Here is a 17,412-nt window from a genome sequence, read left to right as displayed (position 1 = left end):
CTGCATGTCTGTGTGGATTTGCCTAGGCCTTTTTCTCCCCTGTGTTTTTTGCTTGGATTTTTTTTTTTTTTAATTAATCCCACACAGGTGAGAAGATGATAAGAGACTGAATAAGAGATGGATCAGCATCCTGCAACATTATTTCTGCAGTTTAGCTAGAAATGTAGATTGTGGGTTTGAGTACAGGGTTCCCCACTTAAAACTGGCAGATGTTGAATACCAAAATTACACATATGTTGTTGATCAGCATTTTCCAAACCCACTGTTGTCTGTTAGCTGATCAAAAGTAAGCATTTTGCTAAACAAAAGGGGCTTTAGAAAAACAGTGGGTTTCCATAATACAGAAGATGCCTCTGGTTTCTCTGGCTCTTTGCAGTTCTTCTTTGGAGGTTATGAAGATAGACTTGGGGTTTTGTTTTTTGGAGTTTCTTTTGTGCTTCCAGTCTGTAAAGTTCTGTTTCTTATTATCATTGTTTCTGCTTTCCAGAGACCTAAGATAACAAGTTGGTTCATAAAATCCCTTTCTAATTTTAGCCACAGGAAATGTTGCTCCATACATTCAAAATGGTTTTCCAGGTAGGCTGGTTTGTTACAATCCAGGCATTTTGGGTTACGTGCTTTTGTTTGTGCTGAGCTGGAACTGGTTTTTACGAGTTAGAGGGTGGGACTCGCTTCGTTGGAAACGCAGCTTTGCAGGTTGGAGAACATGACTTTTATTTTTTGTAAAGTCATCCGATGTCTTTCTTAATCCTGCAGTCTGAGTGACGGAAAATACCTGTTGATATAGAAGACGGTGATGTGCTTTTGATTTCTAGCTATATTGCTGAAATATCTGGAGATAAAAAGCTGAAAAGCAGGACTACAGCAGGATAATTCTCAAGAGTATTTTTCAGGCTTTTAAAACAAAACAAAACAAAAAACCCCAAAAAACAAAGTCACGTTGGTTTTTTTTTGTTTGTTTGTTTGTTTGTTTTTTTTTAAATGTCATTCTACATAGCCATTTACCAGACTTATAGGATGCCTTGTCTCTGACTTTCCTGGCACTTCCACCACTATTTTTCAAGAAGGCTGGATATCATAATCTGAGGGGTTTTAGATTGTATTTAATGATATTGAAGCACTAGTAAACTGATGTGGTGTGGAACGTTGCACGTGAACCATGCATCCCACAGAAGCAGTAGAAACTTGCGAGGGTTTTGTATAGAGGTTATAAGAATTAACATAAAAGTCTTCCTTAAGTGTGTATGAAGAAGCTTGATGGCTTTGGCTCTGCAGGGACCAGATTGCTTTCAGGCATGAAGATGACAAGAGGGACAGTGCCATGCAGGACATCTCTGCCTGGGGTCTTCTGCAAGGAGCAAGTCTGTGACCATCGGGCCTCGCAGCACTGACCTCTCCTGCTGGGTTTGAGAGATGAGGTTGTGTGTTGAGGGAGAGGAGCGATGTGTTGGGCTGCCCCTGTACCTGGAGGAAGGACGGCAAGAGAAATACTGTGCCTGAAAGAGAAGTAATTCTCAGTGATGCTGGGGAAGTTGTCTAAAATAGTAAAGTAAATGTGCTTTTGCTGTATGGTTATGGAAACATGTTCAGCTCCTCTCTGAAAATCCTGTTTAATTTATCTGGGAAGGTGGTGAAAAAGGTGAAGTTCTAGAAAAAGGATAAATGAGGGAACTGTGAGTTTGTAGTGAGAAGCAAGCAAAAGCAGCACCCCGTGGGTATGTGTGGGGTGGGAGCTATTACAGCCTTGCAGCTGGAGTAAAGATTAAACATAATGACAAAATCTCAAGTTAAGCGCTCCTTCCTTTCCCTCTAATCTTTCCTGAGAAGCGAGGGAGAACAGCCCTCTTAAATGCTGTGTCTACTGTTGTTCAACCACGGCTGCTGGTAGTTCCTTCGGGAAATCAGATAAACTCAGTTTGGCACAGCCCGTCGGGCACAGCTGGCAGGCTGGGTTAGGCAATTGTTTCCACTCTTGGAGCATCTTGTAAACTTGCTGGAAAAGCCGCTCCTCTTGCAGTTAAAGATCAGGCTAGTATCTCTGCATCCTGAGCACGATGCCCTGGAGGGGGCCTCTGTGGCTCTGCCGTGGAAGCTCTGCACTCGCCTGTGTTCAACATGGGCAAGCAGATGTTTGATCACCTGCCCGTGCCTTTTCGGGAGGAAGGTGCTCTGAGCACTCGTCCTGAAAGAGGCCTCTTAGCATGGCCCTTGGCGCTGCACAGTCCCACAAGTTCTGGGCTGCTTCAGAGGTTCAAGCAGAAATTGAGTAGGTTTTTTTGGTTTTTGTTTCTTTGTTTGTTTGTGCCCCAGTTGCAGACTTGCTTGACTGCAGTTTTCTCGCCAGGCAATCTAATTACAATGCTGTCACTTCCTTGAAATTAAAAATGTACCTGTAGGCCTTTGCATGCCTGTGTTTCTGAAAGCCAAAAGCCTAAAATTGAGATTCAAAGTTAGAGCGACTTCACTGGGTTGTGATGTAGAGTAACTACTAGAGCATAGCATTTCTGCTCACACAACTATGTCTGTTTGATTGACTGAAATATGTTTTGCAGGGAAATCACAACCCCTGTGACTATCCAGTTAGTATTTACCACGTGCTGTTGCCCAGGTCAGGATGTTCCTCTGAGCTTTTGCTTCTCTTTTCGTTTCTGCATACACAACTACTTTCATCATTAAATTATTAGAAGCTTCCAGGGGGAAAACTTTCTGAAGTTAAAGTGTAACAATCTTTTGACAAATAGAGGTACCAGAATAAGGAAAAAAAAATATTATTAACTAAGTAACAAGCCTTATTTACATTTAAAGTTGCACATTTCTTGGCACTATGTTCTGCTTGCGTACTGGGTACATCTTTGAAGATGCCTCAGTTGGTCTGTATTATGTTAGCTACGGAGTCTATGTAGGAAAAGGACTTTAAATTTCCCATTCATCTGTCTCCAGATTTGCTCTACAGTGAAATACAGAGCGAAAGTTTCTGTCCTTCAGTTTCTAATGTTTAAGCATTTTGAGCAGCATTTCATGTTCTAGTTGCACATTGTGGGCAGCTGATCCTTTGAGTAGCTGCAGCCGTTACCAGTGCACATCAGCGCTGGTGCGCAGCGCTGTTGGGCTCTCGGGGGTCACTGGCCTTGCTTGGCTTTTGCTGGTTCTGAGGTTTCTTGTTGTGGTGTAAACTACCAGTTCCTAGCTCAATAAATGAGAGCGTTGTGCTGGGGGGGAGGAAGAGGCTTGCATGGACTGTGTGCAAGAGTGGGTCTAATAAAGTGAGAAAATAGTCCCCATAAATACAGATTTGGCAACTATTGAATTTTAAGAATGAGGAAGAGTATTTGCTACTGAAAATCATCTTTAGATTCAGCAATAACTTAGACCTGAAGGAGAAGCTCCTGCAGTGATGGGGAGTTCACCATATTATTTCTTGAACAAACATCAGACTAGGTTAGTGCCTGAAAAATTAAGCTTTGACAAGGGAAAAAAAAAATGCAACATGGAAAAGTTAGAGAGATGCCAAAGAGAAACTGCATTTTGAAGAAACCAGTACGTTTTTGGGTTTTGTTTTCGTTTTGGTTTTTTTTTGTGTGTGTGTGTTTTGTTTTTTTTTTTTTTAATTATTTGCCCATCATATTACATTCCAGAAATTGTAGTTAATTATTTTACAGAGCAAGTTAGAGTCTAATGAAATTATATAGCAGCATATTTTATTGTATAAAGAAACCTAACTGTAGGTCTTGCCCTGGAGTGGCAGTGGCTGAATACCAGTATTTTCATTCCCAGATTTTTGGCAAAGTGCAAAGATGATGTCTTTAAAAGGCGCAGAGAAATATTTTTACTGTATTTCTAAAAAGAGAAAGCAAGAGCTGATTGATTGCAGAGAAGCGTGACCCAAAAGTGAGTTACCACCCATCAGTTCAGAAAGAAAGGAGCTAAAACCAGGCCTGAACTGCAGAGCTTTTTTTATGACCTTGCTATACCTTACTTGTATCAGAGTTACATAAAATGAGATATTAAATTATTGAAAGATAATAGCTAACATTGTTCATCACGGCAGAATGCAGCAGGTGATTAAAATTACTTCCTAGCTGGAAAGTAATTCTTGCCCTCACATGGGAGTGACAGTCGCTGTGGTTCTCATGATGAAACAATTTTCATGCAAATTCTAATTTTGCGGGGTAAGATACTGCAAAGGTAGAAGGTTGTGAAAATAGAGCTCAGGTAGTTTTGTAAATTTATACTTAATTATTTGGGAAGAGATAGGACTAAATGATTAAAGTATGTAGACTCTAATGGAAATGATGGAAAGATAAACAATGAAGGAGAAGCATTAATATAAAGCTATTTGGGAAAAGGGGGCATAATCAATACAACTTGGATTTTATTACAGCAATACAAGGAATGCTACTGGTTTTACAGAACAGAGGGCTGTGTACTGGGAAGCAGTTATTCTGAAAAGGAAGGTCACCTGTTAGTTAAATGCTGTTGCCCCATGCTGCAGCTAGAAAGGTGAAATGATTGATGGAGGGAGGAGCAGGGATATATAATAAGAGTGGGATTATATTTTCATTAAATGAATCAGTAAGACCATGACTGAAATATTACCATCGGTTTTTGCTGTCTCCTAGAATCAGTGCTGTAAAGGGTTTCAAAAGCATTTGAAGTTCGTTAGAGACATGAGAAGTATGACACATTCACTTTGCCAGAGAGAAAGTAATTTTTCTGTCTGCTATTAGTTGAGGGCTAAAAAGTTTCAATTCCATACAGATGAAGCATCAAAAATTGAACCTTGAATCTTACTTTAGCGAGGAATTGCATATCAGTATTTGTATTAATCCCTCATCTCTTGAGATCTCATGTAGGAGAAGACATCCCATCTTTAAAAGATGCATGGCGGGATGCACTCTATTTATGTAAAAATCAGATTAGATTGGTGTAACAGCAACTCCTGTCCTGAAGTCACAAGGATAAATGAGCTGAAAGAAAGAGAATAAATTACTTAAGGAATTGAAAGACCAGAACAACTTTTCTCTCCCTTTCCCTGTTCCTCCCCAGCAAGTGACTTCCCACGAATTACCTGAGCCGGTTTTTCTCTCCACACACGGCTACGGTCGAGGACGGCAGAGTGGCTCCAGCCTGACCACGCACCCCAGTAAAACTGGGGGGCTGGTGGGGAGGAGCCCCGGCCTCCGCCTGCCCCTGCCCGCACCCGCGTTACTGAACTTTCCACTTGCTCTGCAGCAACTGGGTTTTCTCACGCTACCAAAACCAGGTTGAAGACGGGATGTTTATGCACAGCCTTATTTATACTGTTGTTTATTTTGTGCATAGAGAAAATAATTTGTGTGTGACTGCATGCATGTGGTTTTTTTAAATTGTTATTAGGAGTATTTTGTAATGTTCGGGATGGTTTTCTGTTTTTATAAGTTCAGAGAAATGCCACTGTTAAAAAGAAAAGTTACCAAGTACAGAAATTTCTTAATGCTTCTAAAATTCAACAGTAGTAGGACTAAGAAACTCAAAGTAGTTTTATGGAGATCTCACTTCTTAGCTATTTTGTCAAAAATACACTTTACAAACCATGTCAATATTCAAAATGCTTGAATACAAGAAATAAGTGTTTTGGCTCAGAATGCAGGAGCTGTTACTCTTTATAACGCTTACAGATTTTCCGAATTTGAAGACAAGTGAAGGAAATGGCTTGTGTTTCTCAAAGATAACGGACGTAGCTCATTTTTTCCCCAGAGCAGAAAATACTATATATATGTAAAATTGGTACGCTGGGGGGTGGGTTCTTGTAGCCAGTTCCCCGTCTTTGATTCCAAGAGCCATCTCTGGAAAAGCAGAAATGCACTGCAGGATAAAGCCTGCCAGAGTACAGATTTGCTATCAGGCAGTTTGAGGTGGTGTTATTTTTCAGCATATATTTTGAATAAATTTGGGGGAAGGAAGTGAGTGTAAGATTGAGAATGGCAGGAGGGGAAGAAGGGGTGAGCTTTGCCTTTATAAATAGCAGTACAAGCATCTCACAGCACCGTCTTCATTGCCGTGTCTTGAGTTACATCGTTGCACAGCAACACACACCAAAAATTGCACCGTGTTTGCTAGTTTTCACATAAAATAGCAGCTCGTCTGTTGTTGGCTTATTCATTTAATATTGCTGTGTTACCTGGTTGGTGTAAACGTTCTGCGAGGTGATGTGAATGCTTTTCACCCCATACACCATTTGTATGGAAAATGAGTGTTGATTGTACTAATTCACCAGAGATGTAGAAGGCGGAAGAATACTGTTCTTGTAAAATACATTTTAGTTACACTGATACAGTTCTGCTGAATTAATGACCCCTGTTTTTATACTGAAATATTTCAGGCTGAATGTAGAAGTTGCTTTGTGAAGTGTCACAGAATTACAAGAAATACTAAAGCAAATAAAACTTCCTATCATGAGAAGGACTTAATAACAAACAAAGTATTAGGTAGACAATGTTAGTAAAGTTCTGTAAAGATGAAAGATTCTTACACCTCCTAATTTTCCAGAACTTTCCAAAAATAACCTTTTTTCCTTATTTGCTCTCCTGAGACCCTGACCTTGCATTCAGCGCTGGGAGTAGCCTTGCTGACTTCTTACTAAACACGTGCTGTGATTTTGCAGGATAGTGGCTTTTCTCTGTCCCATTTCGAATTACTCATTTTGAGTAATGCTTCTTGTTCAGGGGCTGGGGAGCACGAGGAGGTCATAAAGAGATTTTTATTGTTCTTGGTGGCAATGACCAGCCGTTTTAGCCAACTTTAAACCCTGCAGCTAAAGCCTGTGGGGCAGAACGTGGCTGTGAGCTGGTGGGTATGCCAGGGAGCCGGGGCGAGGAGCAGCAGCCCACTGTGGTTTCAGGTTGAGCGAGGTTGGATTCTGCTTTCCCAAACGCATTTTTAATTACTGGTGTACTGTAGCCTTTTCCCTTTTTCCTCAGTGTGGAGCTCAAACTGGAGATAACTTTACTGTATGCAACAGAGTGACAAAATAATTATGCTGCGCAGCACACTAAGATGTAAAAAGTGCCTTTTCAAAAATACAAAAAGAAAATAGGTTTGTTTAGAAAAACAACAGAGGAATAATAGGAGTGGTAAAATAATCCTGTTGTTTTAAGGTAGCTTTTAAAAATAGGAGCGGTAAGCTTAATGTTTCAGCTTTTACCACAGTAAACATATAATTGTAAGTTGATTGTGGTGAATTCCTTAAATGACAGCCCCCATCAATATAAGTTTTAAAGAGACAGCCCTACATCTGGAAACCAGCAGCAGTTCAGGATTTTATTAAGCGGCACTGCCAAATAAAATCCAAGTGCTACTATAAACGATATAAAAATAAAGATTGGCTATAGCGTAACATCTCAAATACGCGGGTGAGTGCTCCAGAGTTTGGAGCACTATGAGAGCACCGTAGTTTTCCCAGTGGCTTTTGAGCCCGAGGTTGAAATAGTTGATACGGATACAGGTTTCTACATTGGTTGTAGAAGTGTTCAGGAGCTTAGGTTACTAGTGGAATAAACAGAGAAACTGCAAAATTGCTATTAGTATGTCTAACCTATTTTTATTGGAAAGGTTACAGACAGAGTACTGTCTGTGTTTCACATTACAGACATAAAAGAAGGTTTATAGAATATGATTTTCTGTCTGTAAAGGAGGTTATGAGAGAATGACCTTATCGTAAGGTACAGAAACCTGCCCTCTTCCAAGGGCTGCAACTTGACACATTTATTTCCAGCTTTCATCCTATGGAGGGAGGCAACTGAGCGCAGTCGGTGGCTGTGAGAGTCATGTGTCTGGCTGCAACTGGGTGACAAGTATCAGAAAAAGGGAGGGGGGGGGGGGGGTGAGGCACAACTGACCCAGATAGAAAACCAGCAGCCGTCCCGTGAGTCTCGGGCAGCGAGAGGTCGGCTGCAGGGTCACACGGAACAGCAGACTGATGCCACAGAATAACCAGTGCTTTCCCCTTATGCAGGCTGATGACCTCCACACTTTTTGGAGCATGTCAGTGTCCTTCCTTGCTGAGTGGGAGATTTCTCGCGCAGTGGCAATAAAATTTAACTCATTTGAATTCAGAAAACAGTGTGATTAGTAGCTCTTTCTTAGTTTTTGTGCGTAGAAATAACCCAGAACATCATAATGCAAAGTTTCAAGGAAGCAAAATAAGTGATATTCTAAACAATATTCAGATCTTTTATTTTTTGAACAGGTTTTTGATACAGCTCAGCTTGATACAACATGGTATTTACCAGCCTGGCCTTTAATATTGGATCTGCTTTCCAATTATGCTTCAATTCATACAACAGTTGCAGAGGGCGTGTGTGGGCGTACGTGCAAGAGAGATTGATTTTGTTCTTTAAAAATGTGAAGTCTGCACTAACTATGAAAACCCATCAGAATTTCTAGCACTTAAGCGCCATTTCCTTTCTCAAAGTGTTACCAGCATTAAGCAATCTTCACGACATCTCTCTGACAAATGGAGAGTGCAAGTGGAGGAATACATGATGATTTTTCAGAAGTAGAATATTAACACAAATATCACTGAAAAACAGGCTGCAAATCCTGTCCAGAGTAAAAAGTTAATGTGAGAGCTCAAATTACAACTTGGAAGTGAATACCAAAGGTCTGAGCTCTCTTTTTCAGAAGTACGTGAGTGAAAATGGAATAAAGAAAGTACATTTCAGTCCTGGCTGTTGCTGTGTGTTAGCGTGGTCTCTTGTGGCTGGGACAGCAGATGTTGGGCAATCCTAATTGCCACCACGTTAGCAGAGCAGCTCTATATTGCTGGTGGTTGTTCCCAGCCGCTGTCTGTCTTTGTGTGCTGTGTTTCCAAACCCTGATAGTGCTCTGGTAGTTACTGTGTTTCGTATCTGAGAAGTCCAAAGGACTGTTGTTTTTGTCTTTCTGCAGTTCTGACTGTTCGTTTCTTTTTTCTGTAGGTTTGAAGACCTATCTGATCTCTGGTCAGAAGGTGAAGGAGCCCCACTGCAGCTGTTCACAAGCGTTGCTTCCCGGCCTGGAGTCCGGAGACGGAGCCAGGATACAGGGAGCATCGTCAGCCGAGAACGCCAGCGACTCGACAAAGACTCTCAAACATGTGGACAAACCTAAGGTGAGGTCTTGTTTCAAAGCCAAGCAGCATAGATCTCAAAGTGTGATGAGCAAGGAGAGATGTGTGGATGGGGAAACCTTACAGGTTTGTTTATGCACCGCTTTATATATGTGTATATATACACGTACGTGTACGTGTGTGTATATATACATATAGTGACAAAACGTAGTTTGAAGGGCGAAAAAGTTTACAAAGTAAAACACCTCACCAGTTGACAAGCAATCCCTAGAGTAAGGTGAACACTTTTTAAAGGTGTTTTTAAATAAATATTTTTTTTAATTCAGGACTGAGAGGTCAATGCTGCTTTTTCAATGGTCTTGATTTTATGACGGAATAAAGAATGTGCTTTATGCAGCTACTGTAGCTGCTATGATTTTCTGCTTTTGCTGCAGCCAGCTTCTGCCATCACGTACCTTTTTTTTTCATATGAGTATGTAATAGAGATCCCCACAAAAAAATAATGGGATTGTGTGGTGGGAGAAAATGTTCCGGTAGGCTATGAGATTGTGTTTTATTTGCTTGCTCTGTAGAAACCTGTATCTAGAACTGAGGGCAACGATTTGTATGGATTCAGCACAGAGAAATTATGACATTTTGTTATGTTCACACCTCTCACAAGATCTCATGACAAGGAAATCTGTGAAACAATGTGTATTGCTTTGAAGCTTTGCTGTTACTCTCCATCTTCCAGCTCAGAACAGATTTCCCAAACAACAGATGTCTGTGCTCTATTTTCATTTGTGCTAAGAGTTCCTCGTCCTGGGTTGCCCGAGCTGGGCACAAATGTCAGAGCCATGGGTGGTCATCTGCAGGCCACTGTCCTTACACTTCTGTGTGTTTAGTTCTGAGAGGATCTTTCAACACGGGTTTGAGATTGAGCTGACAGAGTGGGGGGGTGACTTTCGTGCTACTCCATTTTTGCTGCTGGTATTTTTGTTGTCTGGATTAGAAGAGCACAAGTAGGGTGCTTTTACCCTGCCTCTGTGCCCAGTTTTAAGATTTGGAGTAAAAACACTGGATCATAAGTGAGATCAGCTGGAAGGCTGGCCCCAAGGTCTAGTCCAAAGTTAAGTGAGCTCCTTGGAGAGCAAGCCAGGACTGTTTAACTACAGAAGGTAGCTGTAGCCATCTTCATCCCTCCCCAAAATATGCACTGTGTGTGGTTTGACTTCATCCAAGTTGCTGGTGATGCTTTTCGATTCCTTCTCCTGTATAAGAAAGAGTACACTTGGCATCCCTTCCACACCAGCTTTCCAGCTCTCTCTTGTCTTTCAGTGAAGGTACTAGCAAATAAGTCAGGAGATTACATCTCAGAGCAGTCAGTGGGTATCTGTACAAATAAGCCTGTCTGTGCTGCCCAGTGTGTGGCCATGCAGAGGTACAGATGTGACAGTAAGGGGTAGAAAATCCTTTATTTCAAGTAGTGAAGGAAGAAGATTGTTACCAAGTGGAGCAGTATTACTGAGCTGTCTGTCTGTGGAGCAGGGTGGGAGAGGAGGGGTTAAACAAAGCAGTAAAACGAAGGGTGCTGTTTTGAGAGAAAGCAAGAATGCCTTGTGAATGAATGCCAGACAGCAAAGTAAGCTGTAACTGGCGGACTGCGAAACTACAGCGAACTACAGGGCTGGCCTGACTGCAGCTAGGATTTGATAAAATTTGTTATGTATTAACTTGCGGTGGTAGTTGTTAAAATGATCCAAGTGCAAAATGTTGTTAAGGATCAGCTATGGCATGTGTTTTCTAAAACATGGGGTTACTTACTCTGCAGAAGGGTAGATACAGATGCACCACTGTTCCTAAGCAGCTAGCATGCAATGTGGAGGCATGCTGCTGGCCCACGATGTTTTGTTTACTGCCCTGTCCCTGATTTTCTGCTCTGGGACCATCTTGGCTGGAAGTTAATTGCTCTTTAAATGCTGAATGATGGTCTGCACAGTGGAAAAACACAAACGTGGCTATCCAAATAAGTGAACGAGAAGCTAAAAGAAGCTGCTTTGGAAGAACATCTAGGACAAGTGCCAGCTCAGTTTCAGCCTTCTTGGATACCCTGGCTGCCGTTGTGCTAAAGCTACTGCACCGAGTTTATGCTTACAGGTACCTGGTTTTATTCATCACCGTGAGCACTGCTGGTCTGGCCAGTGATTTCCTAAGCGGCCTCACAACTCTTTGACAGCAGTGTTCCTGTCTTGCCCCAAATACACCGGTGCTGGAGTGAATTTTGCATGACCCTAAACTCAGCTTTCCCTGCGGTCTGATAAGCATCCGTATAATGCGTGCCACAAACCATGTCAGAATGTGTGTGGCATAGCGATGAAGCAATCGTGTGAATGCTGAGCACTTGGTTAAGAACGTGTTCTGCAACTGCCGTTGCAGCGTAGCAGGGCGAAGCGTGCTTGCTTCTGGGGGCACGGCCAGGGACAAGGTATTCCAGACTCCACAGCGCACTTTCGATTGTAGCTGTGCACCAGCCCCCTCTCTCACGGGTAGTCTGTTAGTGGAGTGATTGTGGACCAAGAAGGCTGGGTCAAGCTTTCAAGGAATGTTTAATTTGCCAGCCATGCTAGAGTAGGTCTTACGGTGTTAAAAGAATAAATAAATATATATGCGTATTAAAAAAAATCCCCAAAAAGAACAACTGTGCAGTATAATTACAGATCATGCACAATTTTTGTAAAGGAGTGGGTTTCTTTTTTACAGGTTTTTTTTTGGGGGGGGGGGGGTGGGGGGGGGGGTGTAGGGTTGGTTTTGGTTTTTTTTTGGTTTTTGTTTTGTTTGTTTGTTTTTTTTTTTTTTTTTTCCTCCAAAGCCTGCAGCTTGCTGGTAGGGTCTGGAGATAATAATTTGCAAAAGAATCATGACTTACATGCCAACTGTTTTAAATACAAAGCTGTAAACAGTGTCAGTGTAGGAGGAGATGACTCCAGCTCTGCAAAAGAGACTAAGTAGGAGGGGCAAAATTATAGGCAAGTTGAAATATTTTTGTTTTAAAGGGGATAAGTGGCCATATTGGATGCAAAGGATGACTTTCACATTTTGGGCTTGAGTGGATGTTCAAGCAGACAAGATCTGTTAAGGAAAGTCAGGAAGGAGAATGCAACAGTAATTGATCCATGAAAGGAATTGTATTTCCTTCACTCCTCCAGTGTATCTCTAGTTCATTTAATTGGAAGCCTTGTTGCAAAATGGATATTAGTAAAATGTGTGTACATAATTAAAATGGTGAAGAAGCTAAAAACTATAAGTAAATCTATAACAGCAGCTGATTTTTTTTTTTAATTAAAACACTGTAATGTGCTCAAGCGGTTTTGGTATCAGTTTATTTTCCCTATCATATTTTCTAAAATCCCTTACTTGACAGGGAATCAAGCTGTTGTAAAAATGTTTTAATCATCTCTTGGTATGAAAACAGAAAGTACTTTTGTTTGTCTTGGTGTTTACTGGAAGTGCATTAATGTATTATTCATCGTGATGAGATCGCATAGGCACTGAGCTTGTGTGAATGTCTGCAATAGAGAATCGAGTTAACAGTGCTGGCGTGAAGACATGGGGTAAGTCTGATGGACTTCTGCCTCTTCTCAAAAGGTCGGACTTCTTTTCTGAGACTTGACTTCTGGTTTAAGCCCAGGAGCTAAGCGTTGGACGTGGTCTTGCTGATTTATTAGCAAGATCAAACAGGGGGTATTGTCTTTATTTTTTGTTAGAGGTATTTGGGTTTTATTACCATTAACTGGCTTTTGCCATGGATAAATCTACTAACTAACAGTCTAGGAGCATAGAAGGCTTGTTAGCCCCTTGTCATATTTGCTTTTAAAGCCATCTAATATTGCCTTCCACAAAGTGGCCGAGGCATTCGTGATATTTAGTCTCAGATTATTTTTAAACATAACCATTTGAGAATCAACTTCATAGTTTCTTCAAGTATGCTGGTATTTGTTCAGACTGTACAGGTTCAGAACTGGATGTAACTTGCTTATCTGATGCCAGATAAGGAAACTCACAGTAATACAGTGCCCCAACCCAGACCGTGTCCCCGAAGAACAGCAGACATGGTGGTCTGCTGGCTGTTACGAAGGCTCAGAGTCTTCATGAAAGCCTTTGAGAGGCACTGTAGGGTGATTAGGTGGATCAGCAGTCACAGGAAGAGTGGACTGGGAGACGTGCCATGCTGTAAGAGCCTGAACATTAAATATGCTGCATTACTCAATTTCAGGTGTGACACCAGAAGCGGAAAAGGGGCTTTGGGTAAAAATTCAGTTCTGAAGAGACTTACACGCTGGTCTCTGAAATCAGGAGTCAACCTGAAGGCAGAATTTGTTGTGTTTTTGGACCAGGAGAACGATAGACTACAGAGGCTTGAATGAGTCCCTCCTGACTCAAAATAAACAGATAAAATGGAGATGGGGTGTTGAGTTTGGGACAAAAGGCTCAAGTTGCTTGTTGGAAAAATTATCAAGATGTTCAGTGGATCACCTACCACCATTTACTATATAGTGTACCGAATTTAGTACACCATTCCCTGTGACTGGTGTCTCTGTAACCATTAATAGACTTCTGGCAAGCCTGATAAGAGTAAACCATCTCCAGAGCAGAGGAATTGCCAACTGGGATCAGACACAGGGTCCCTCTGATGCAGGGTCCTGCCTGTATGTTGCCAGGACAGAAGAAAAGTATGAACTTGCAAGATACAGATAGGGAGTTAGTTCCCCTTAAGAAGATGACATTTTAACTCCTTAAAAGCTGAAGTACAGCATGTTAGGTTGCTTCCAAAATGCATAACCTAAAACTATTTTAAAAGTCCTGATGTTTTTGCTTTCTTAGTTTCCTTGTTTACTGTGACATTAGCTGAGTGTCTGGATTCAGCAATGTACAATAGCCTGAGCACCACTCTGCTGTCTTAGAGCACTATATGAAAAAGTATTTCCCTTTATTAGGTTCAGATCCGTTGCTTTCCATTTCCCTGTGCTGTTCATAATGCGTTATGGTGTTTTGTGCTTTTTTGAATTTTGTTGCATTTTGTGCTAAGTCTTCATTCATAATGCCATTCAGATCCTTTTGCAGGCAGTTTTTAAATAAGAAAATTGTGCTTCTCTCACTGAAGAGGATTTCGTTCTTCTTGGGGAGGCCCTTTGCTAGTATGCGGTGATTACAGTGTATCTGTGTTCTTACATTAGTGATGCTTTCCTGGATTAGATTTAGCTTCAGTAAACAGAAAATCTGTGATTTATTTTGGAAATGGTGCATTCTGTTCCAGTCAAATTTTGCTCCCTGCTTCCCATTCTGTAGCTTTGTTTATCTTTTAACCGTGCTGCAAGTATACAAGTGGACTGAATTACAAATTGCATAATACTATGAGGACACCAGAACATTCCCGGCTAAAATTTTTTTGTCTCATTGCAGCCTTGCCCTTCATGTAGTACCACCCTTACTCCCCACTGCGATGTCAGCATAGACGAAGGAGCTATCCAAAATGGTTGTCAGGATGAGCATAAAAACAGTACAAAGGTAATTTAAGTATTTATCACTTCCCTCCTTTCCCCTTATTCCTCTGCTTCAGTTAGCTTTCTCATTTTCACATTGCTTTTCCTTTAAAGCTCTTAAGCAGCAGAACTGATTTTGATTTTGAGCAGTTGTGTTCTAAAATTTAGTTGAGCCCCCCCTCCCAATTTTCAAAATTATTAGTAATTTTATGGGCCCAGTTTGATACTGAGAAGGACATAAAATTTGGACTCTTTACATTATGCTGAGGCTACCCAAAGACAGAGGCACAAACAACCCTGCCACGCTCTCCGTCCCTGACACCAGTTGGCTGCGTGTCACCTTGTCACAAGTTAGACCTGTGTCTTGCCAATGTCTTCTGCATCGTAGCTCTGAGATAGTCATTCCTGTTCACGCGCACAGCTGAAATTCACAGCCCTTAAGTCAGTTCCATCCTTCTTCTGACGACAAATACAGTGTCTTACATATTCAGCATGATGCTGCCAAGATTGCTTTCCTTGCCTGTTGCTTAGATATTCTCACTGAAGCCACCTACTTCCTCTGCAGTACCAGACATTGCCTATTTGTTGTCTTGTTCATGGCCTTCATGGCCTCTCTGCTCTGCCTGTCACCTCTCACTCCTTCCTGAATATTAAGCTCCTGCCAACATGCAGACTGGATATCAGTGCCCATCACTTAATTGTTATACTTTCAAATAAGTTTAATGCTTTCCCTCCTTGGGGAGAATCACTTTATAAACACACTCAGAGATAGCTGTCTTGTTCTTCACATCTGTCTTTACAACTCTTCCCGCGTATAGAGCTAATCGAAAAACTTGCCAGCACTTACTCTGCTGATGAGCTACTACATTAATCTGTGTTTGTCCCTCTACTCTCTGTCTGTATTTGACCTGTTGTCTCTTATGCCTAAATTGCAAGCTCAGAAGAGGGACTCCCTTACTGGGCTGAAATGGTATGTAACACAGTAGAACATGTGCTGTGCCAGGGTTCCTAGGAAACAGCCTAAGAAAAAAAAATAAAATAATAGTCCCTTCAGCTCTGAGAGAGAGAGAGCAGAGTGGCCAGCGGGTACTGGTCTCAAAACAGCATGACATCTTTAAGACAGAAAACATTGTGGGAGATCTGCTCAGGCTGCCAAGATGGTCTGCGTGAGATGCTTCTTCCCCAGGCTGCCACTGCCCACGTGCCAGGGATCTCCAGGAACCAACTGCAAACAGAGATTTTCCTTTGGTACCAGCTCCCTCGTGTCATCTGTTGTCTTCATCAGAATTATCCTTTAAGTTCCTTCCTAGTACAGCTGTATTAGCTTCATCTGCGTTAATTAGCAAGTCATCTAACCTTGCTAGGAAGAGGTCTATACAGTGCTGAATAAAATGTCTGTAATTTCACTGGAAGAAACATGCTACTGGAGACTAAATCACATGTCCTCCTTTGATTTGGTTTAGTTATTGCCAAGTCAAAAACTGGAGCAGATAAGTTGCTATCCAGTAAGTCTGGGATGCCTGTTTAACTGAAAGCTTAAAGACCATCTGCATGCACAAACTTGCTGTGGCTTTTGATTTCCAAATCTTCTTTGGAGTCTCAGCTTTCTTGGGAAGAAGAGCCATCAGCTCCCTCGACCATCTCTGGAGGCTGCTCCCTTCCCGTGCCACGTCGCTGTGCCTGGCCCTGCAGCACTCTTGTCCCCCGTCTTTAGGGAATGTTAATGATGTTAACCACATCCTTGGACCTTCGTGGCTCCCAACAGCCTCTGGAGCCTCCCTGTCTCTTGATGAGAGGAAACTGTCACATGGTGCATCAAACCTCTGAGTGCTCAAAACAGTCTGTACAGCCTGTTGCTGTCAGAAACCACAGTAACACTGGAGCTAACAGCATTTAATAAATAGGGATTTTCTCCTTACACACAAGCAGTTTCACACTCTAATCCCCTCCTGTTAAGATTAACAAAGTGGAGACAGCACAGGAAAACCTTGAACTAACCGAAGGGAAGAATTTTCTTAGGGATTTGAGCCTTTGCCAAGGAGCTAAAGAGAAAAGGCCAAGAGAAGTCCATGCTGACCTCTGAAAGAGCAGAAATTTTTGCTGCATTTTTCAGATGAACTTGAAGATCAGACAGGGAAAGCAAACAGTGCACGGGAGTCCATATATTTTATTTGAGCTGCTCATAGCAAAAATTCTGTGTTCTGTCAGTTACTGCTTTTCAAGTAACGATGTCTGCTGCAGGGGTGAGGAAAAGGAGATTCTTTATCAGAAAAATAGAAAAGGTGATAACTGTGACTTTTTTTTTAATTCCTCAAGTTGTTCTGGGAAGTGCTCTGAGCAAATACAGTCTTTAGCATAAATTACAAAAAAAGGCAAATAATGAAGACCCTTCACTTCCAGCAACTTGTTGGACAGTTCTCTTGGGTTTGCCTTTGTCAGGACTCCTCATCTCAAAAGCAGAGAGGTTACCCTGGCACTGCAGTACATCCTGTGCTCCGTAGCTGCGTTCCCTCTGGTTAGGCTAGATGTCCCTCTGCAATCATAACAGGTTTTGCCGTGAAGCTGCTGAATGTTTTCCCTTAGAAAAGAAGCTGGTGACCTTTTATGTGAGAAGTTCTTGTGCCTCTGGCTTACCAGCAGAGTGCCCTTCTGTCATACGCAAGTGCCTTTCCGGTCCAAGGGGTTTTGGTCTGCTTTTACTGAGATATGTGTTGCTGAAATCACCTTTCTCTTCTGTTGATTATGTTCTTTAGCAAAACATTGGCAGCACACCAAGGTAACTACTGAATTTCCTATTCTACTTCG

General features: G+C 41.8%; 1 protein-coding gene across 2 annotated transcripts in view; it reads left to right on the top strand.

The window, feature by feature from the left end:
- Nucleotides 1-17,412, top strand: part of ADCY9 (adenylate cyclase 9) — a 96,607-nt gene that overhangs the window by 39,389 nt on the left and 39,806 nt on the right. Inside the window, exons 2-3 of one of the 2 annotated variants that reach the window (XM_032998299.2) lie at nt 8,958-9,130; nt 14,528-14,632. In XM_032998299.2, the coding sequence (XP_032854190.2) occupies nt 8,958-9,130; nt 14,528-14,632 (278 nt within the window). The remainder of the gene's footprint in view (nt 1-8,957; nt 9,131-14,527; nt 14,633-17,412) is intronic. The other variant, XM_032998300.2, reaches the window with a different exon arrangement.

This window comes from Tyto alba, unplaced genomic scaffold, assembly GCF_018691265.1.
Source record: "Tyto alba isolate M040663 unplaced genomic scaffold, T.alba_DEE_v4.0 Super-Scaffold_28, whole genome shotgun sequence".
NCBI lineage: Eukaryota > Metazoa > Chordata > Aves > Strigiformes > Tytonidae > Tyto > Tyto alba.
The sequence above is the reverse complement of the archived record's forward strand: the minus strand, read 5'-3'. Positions and strand labels throughout refer to the sequence as shown.